This window comes from Puntigrus tetrazona, chromosome 21 (genome assembly GCF_018831695.1).
Source record: "Puntigrus tetrazona isolate hp1 chromosome 21, ASM1883169v1, whole genome shotgun sequence".
NCBI classification, from domain to species: domain Eukaryota; kingdom Metazoa; phylum Chordata; class Actinopteri; order Cypriniformes; family Cyprinidae; genus Puntigrus; species Puntigrus tetrazona.
In genome coordinates, this window is record NC_056719.1 from 2,161,207 (window position 1) to 2,167,838 (window position 6,632).

Consider the following 6,632-nt stretch of genomic DNA (forward strand, 5'->3'; position numbering starts at 1 on the left):
TATTTATTTTCATAACCTACCATATAATATTGAATTAATATGCAAATGAAGCCGTATTATTTAAAGTCTATTACAATTCATTAATCAAATATCAGAGGCGCTACCTTTAGATGGCTCTGCATGATTAGTTCAATTCGTTTCCAATATTGCCAAGTGCCGGGAAAGATTATTATGGGTTGTTAATCATCAAGCTTATTTTAAGCAATAGAAAAAAAACACTAGAAAAAAAACCCTAAAATTTACACATCGACCTCAAACAGAGCGGGACGCAATTTTGCACACACACGTTGAAGGTAGAATTCGTAATATATGGAGCAAAACAAATTTCAAATATCTTTCACAACTGAAACTTTTAAATCAGTTGGTAAATTTATGTAGTCCAAAGGCTTCTTTTTTTATCAGCAAGTGTTATAGCCGAGACAATGTGCATCGGGCATACTGATGCTGTACTAGGTATCGTCTGAGCCGCTCTAATCTGATGCTGAACTTCCCTTTTTATTATGGATGTCATTCCGCATCACCCGTCTTTGTCTTATGGGTCTAGCTGGAGCTCTTTCAAAGAACGAATGGCGTGGGCGCACCACGCGCGCACCTGTCAGCTCATTTTAGCGCGCGCTCCCCAGCTCAGCTGAGAGCGGCTGTGTGTTTATCCTTAGCTTATAATCGTCAGTCCGACAGGCCGTCCCTGTGGAGCTGCTGTCAGACCACCGGGGACCGTGTGTGACGCATTTAGCCCACGCACCAAAGGCCCTCTTCAGACAAATCCGGTACCTGTACCGGGAGGAGGAAGTCGGTGCTTCACTGCATGAGTGAACTGATTTTTGGAGTCATTTCCACCTCCTTATATGGCAGGTGAGAACATCTCCCTCCGTCTTGCTGTCAGTCTCCGATTTTTATTCTGCCCTTCTCCCCATTCACCTTGAAGCCTGAAAGCACCTCCTCCTCCCTCTGTCTGGAAGATTCCCATTTCAACATCCGAAAACCTTTTAGTCAAACGTTACGAGTGCTAGTTGCCCATTAACGCTCACTCCCTGAAGGACACCAAAATTGATCATCTTTATCCTTCTGTTAATCGTTCCTGACGATTTACTGGAGTGGAAACCTTCTAATTAATGCATATACTTCTGAACGCACAATAAAAGGGGATTTTGAGTTTTGCTTTGCGGAGATGTGGGTCTGAAAGCAAAGAAACTTAAAGGGACAGCTAACGTCAACTTTGGTTATACCAGCATATCTTCTTTTGTGCTCAGCAGAAAAAAAAAAGCAAACTCTTACTGCTCTTTCTTACTCACCTCAACGGAGACACTGTCAGTCAGAGAACAACGTAAATATGCTGTAAACTTTACTTCCAAGCTACCAGTCAATCTACTCCTCCCTGATGTTTAAAAAGGATCTTTCGGAGTTCAGCGCTTTTAGCCCAGGGCTTTCAGACAGTTTGCAAGCTTTCACTAATGCGTCCCTTGTTTCACCCTCAGCTCCACACGGATTTCCCAATACCCAAGCCAGCTGGAATATTGGCGGAATTTTGTGTTTACCCCCTAACCGCACTCTAGGGTCTATCCGACTCTCTCATCACACGCAAACAGCTGTAAACCGCTGGCTAACATGGGCATTTATCACTTTAATGAGAACATTTAGCCGTCACTATTAAGGGACAGACCATTAGAAAGCCAAAGAATTCCCTTTCCCGGTTAAGTGCCTGTGTTCCACTCGCATGAAGGTAACCCAGAGAGCAACACTCGTGCGTGTTATAATCACATTTCCTCTATCCATACATTGTTAAAAAGTATATAACAACATATATAACAGACATTTTTATATTTAACCTTTGCTTATTTCATTACGCTTTAATTTCATGTTTGTGATTCAATTTAATAAAGCTTTTTTAAAAAGGAAGAGCTCACCCAAAAATGATAATTGAATGACCCCCAGGCCATCTAAGATGTAGATGAGTTTGTTTCTTCGTTTGAACACGTTTGTAGTAATTTAACATTAAATCTCTTGCTCATGAATGGATCCTCTGCACGGAATGCAGTGAAGCCCAAACAGCTTATTCATATAGGGCAACCTGTAAAGTAAAAAAAAAATGCAATCTTGTAAGAAACAAATGCATTATTAATGTTTTGGGGGGTTTTTTCTATTCACACCCTTCCATCCTTTATCTGTAATATTGAATCATGACATAAATATACACAAATCCGGCACGGTTTCCAAGCAAAAAGTGTCCAAAACAGACCCATTTCTTACAAAAAAAACGTCATTTGAAATGTTTTGAATTTGAGACAACAAAAGAAACAAAAACGCATAAGAAACGTCAACCACATTAGTAAAAAATTATGAAATTCCAAAAAACAAACCAACTTCATCCAATTAGCGCTACCAGCAATCACTCAATTCATAGGGCTGAACTTACAAGACAAATGTCATCTTCCTTTAATTTGGTGCCCTTTTCTCGGTGGAACCAACAGAGGCCATGATGTTTGAAGAGGCAGGGACATTCCTGATGAGAAGGGAAGCAATTATACAGCAGTTTCTCAACACTGGAGATGTAGCGGCCGTGGGCCTGTCACACTTCACTGTCATGCAGAAAATTGGCCATGCTCACGCTGTGAACTCTGGGAACAAATTTAACCACACCAGGTCAGTATTCCTCAGCTGGATCAACTCATTTAAGACCAAACAAGTGGATAAATTTGAGTTGGCTAATGCTTTGGGATTGGCAAACTTTGAAATGAATAAATTGATTACTGATTAATGTTAAAATGATCATTGATAAAATTAAAGTATTATTATTATGATTAATTTTGCGTTAAAGCTTTCAGATGATAGTAAGTTGTGATGTAAAAAGTAGTTCTGGGCAGCAGTCCTCAATCATAAATGCATGAGCGAACATGACATTGACATTCTGCAGACAAGTCAGAGGAGCCCCGATTTCTTCACCTCGGCAACCAAGAAAGTGCATGACTGAAAACACTCATACAAGTCAGCAACAGAAAATGTTCACAGCGGAGATTGGAAATTCTCACAGTGCCGTTTCTGCCCTGGTTGCGATGGGCATCCGAGTGGGATCAGAGATAACGTGTGCATGGCTGAGCCACGGATCTGAGCAGATGTCAGGCGCTGCATTGCTTGCACTGATTCGAAGTTTGTCAGCGGAAACAAATCTCTGCATCCATTAAATAGAACTCACAACAGCTTCTGCTTGTTGGTTTTATTTTGTTTTTGTTATACGCTGATAACGTAGAAATATGTACAAGACGATACACACAAAAAAAGTTGTACTTCAACTATAGGTGCAAATACAAAAAAAAAAAAAAACTGCAAATGTGCTTCTAAAGCCAAGACAGCTTACTTCAACAGTAGTTTCATCTTATTTTCCAGTAATAAAATAAATATCTAAACATCCTTAAAACAAGAATTTACTTGAGAAGCAGAATGCTAGTTATTAACGTATTACAACAAATATTTTTATTTTTTGCTCCTGCAAACACATTTGACAGTGCAATGAACTTTAATACAAGCAATAATGCTCATCAATAAAATGTATCTTGTTTTAAGGATACTGTTACAAGAACACAAACCGAAATGCTGATGAAGAAAATTATTTTTTGCAATATAGCAAGGCAGATTTTTCAAACAGTATTTACAAGGACAACGCTTACAATATTCAATATCCACTTCCAGGAGTATTTTGGCAGGATAGCATTTTTTGTCATGGATTTTAAATTATGAATACGTAATATTATGCATAATTTAATTAACACGAAAAAGTATGCATAATTAAAATGAGGTCCCTTTTGCTCGGAAATTGTATGAGTTTACATTGTGCAATACAACAAACATCTCAAAGGTGGCACATTGAAATCGCATGTGATAAACTGTCGACCTTTCATTTTTTAGTACATAAACATGAAATAAAAAAAAAAAATCATTAAATTAAATAAAACAAAAATGAATAATTAAGGCGAGTAATACCCAAAAGAACCCCAAACAAATCGACAACAACAGCAAAAGCTTGTGACAATTGCTTTTAAAGGAATAGTTCACCCAAAAATTTAAATCTGCAGGAAAAGTACTCACCCTCAGGTCACCCAGGATGTAGGGTTTGTTTTTTCAACAGAACAGATTTGGAGACCATTTAGCATCACATCACTCGCTGTCGAATGGATCCTCTGAAGTGAATGGGAGCCATTAGAACTGGAGTTAAAACAGCTATAAGATCCATCAATAATGCATTTTAACTTTAACTTTAAACCATTGCTTCTGGCTAAAATATGAGCCTTTAGTCCATACTAAAGCATCCTCCAGTAAAAAACAAAAAAACAAATACACATCAAAACCCATGGACGTATACGTTTAGAACCGTTTTGGCTTGTGAACGGTACTTGCTCTGTGCAAAATTCTCTCCTGATCGAAACAAGACTTTTTTTTTTTCTTACTAAAGAAAGCAACATTATGTACAGAGTGATCCTATTTCAGCTGGAAGCAATAAGGTTAAAATATCTTGATTATGGCCTGGAGTTATGTGGATAACTGATGGTTTTAGCAGCTGTTTGAACTCTCATTCTGACGGCACCCATTCACTGCACACAATCTATTGGTGAGTAAGTAATGTAATGCTGAATTTCTCCAATATGAAAAAACTAGCTTAAATGCATCTCGGATAAGCCAAGGGTAAGCAAATTTTCATCAAAATGTTACTTTTGGTTCAACTATTTCTTTAACAATTAACTTAGTTTAGTAAATGTTTTGCCTATCTTTATATTTTATAACAACCTCAGAGACCTGCTCGTATCTTTACCATTATGAAAACCAGCTCAGCTGCGCTGGATATTAATACCTCGAACACAACCTGACCTTCACAAACCCTCATCAGATCTGTGTCCACTCCGGGCTCCTTCGTTTAACGCTCGCTCGCGAGCACAAGCGGTAATCACAAACCGCTGATTGCAGCAAAGAGACCAGAGAAGCAATCAGGGAGAAATCTCTCATTATCATACGATCACTCTGTATTCTATAAATCGAAAGGCACAAGCGATGCAGATTTTGACACCGTATCACCAGAAGCAGCTAGGGGAACGTGACGCAGAACAGACACATTGTAATGCAAATGTCAATCACCCTGAAAATGGATCGTTTCAGATGAAGGATTATTTTGCGCCGGTCTGACAGCTTCTGAAAGCCGCAATGTTTTGATTGGACGACTGCTGTTTGACCAAAGACGGAGGAGATGATAGGAGAAACAAACACTTGACGGCGCTGATAAACAGGTGATACGCACTTGGGAGTTTTCCCAAGCAGGGGTTTTTGTTAAGCAAACATTAGACTACATTTATCAATCTTAAAGTTTACAGCAAAAATGAAATGTCTGTGTCATTCCAAACCTGTAAGACCTTCTTTCTCAAAACATAAAAATTAACTGACCAGGAAAAAAGTAATTCAGGTTTATGTTAAGTAAATGATGTTTTCATTTCATTTCTGGGTGAATGATTCACTTATTGAACATATTGAAACAGATGGCGGCATGCGGATATAGATTACCACTGTGCTCTAATGTGACAAGGGAAATCCTGTAGCTTTATTATCACATGATTTCGACACACCGTTTATCCATTTTCAGCGTAGATCGGCCGTGGAGTTCGAAAGAATGAATGAACGCGTATAGACACCTGATCGCCGTTCAGCTAAACGTAGCATCTCAGCATCCAGTGCCACACAACGGCTTCTCAAATTTGTAAATAATAAAGTAAAATCTACAGCGAAGCAATTCAAGCAGGGCTCCGGGCGGCATCCACTACATCAAATCATTAGCGTTCGCTGAAATACGCCCACTAAAGTCAACATAAATAACAGAAAAACACACAATCCCAGAGGGTTCCCAAATAAATCTCAAGATGATGATCTGAAAAGTACTCGATATGTTCCCTAATGCATCCTCCTGACTCAAAAGGGAAACATTTAGAAATTGACAATCGGAGTCCTTTTGTAACAGCCTGCAAAAATACACATAGAAAGAGCTGTTAACCAAAAAAAGGGGCCTTCATTTCACAAAGTGCTTGGCGTTTTTCACAGTGTGCGATTTCAGCAGTTTGCCGTGTGATTTTTTTTCTGTCCCAAATACGGCAGATGGAACACCTAAATATTGCGGCAGCTGAACAGGCTTGTCCAACATGCATGTCGCACTTTGCAGGCTTCCCACGAGCTCAAAGTTAAGCGAGGTCTTGTAAAGTATAAAGTAGAAACAATATTTCTGGTATTTCACCACCCATAATGTGTAAAACTGCCACCGAATCTGTTCTTCTGGGTGAATAAAGAGTCTCACCGCATTTAAATAAAGCTCAGTTAAAGATTGGTGCGTAACTCGCCACCTCTGTTCAGAGCAGAAACATTCCCGCAAAGAAACTATGAGGGGGAACTTCTTATGGAAGCTTGCATCATTTCCTGTTGAAACCAACATCAAGTGGAGATTAGTATAATTCTGGCCTCTACCCTCATGAGGTGGAGGGCCATATGGGCAGGGGATGGGCCTCGGTGTTGAAGACGTATTTATCCAGACTGACCAGCTCGATGTCGTCAGAGAAAAGGAGGAAGAGATACTTCAGAGTCTCGCCCAGGAAGAAACTCTCCATCTT

General features: G+C 39.3%; 1 protein-coding gene across 2 annotated transcripts in view; it reads right to left on the bottom strand.

Annotated features, from left to right (window-relative positions):
* Nucleotides 1-3,202: 3,202 nt before the first annotated feature.
* The window catches only part of man1b1a (mannosidase, alpha, class 1B, member 1a), a 15,220-nt gene continuing 11,790 nt past the window's right edge, over nt 3,203-6,632 (bottom strand). For both annotated transcript variants that reach the window (XM_043221797.1, XM_043221796.1), the window contains one exon: nt 3,203-6,632. This exon is cut by the window's right edge and continues 66 nt beyond it. In XM_043221797.1, coding sequence (XP_043077732.1) covers nt 6,492-6,632 — 141 coding nt within the window. In that variant the 3' untranslated portion in view covers nt 3,203-6,491.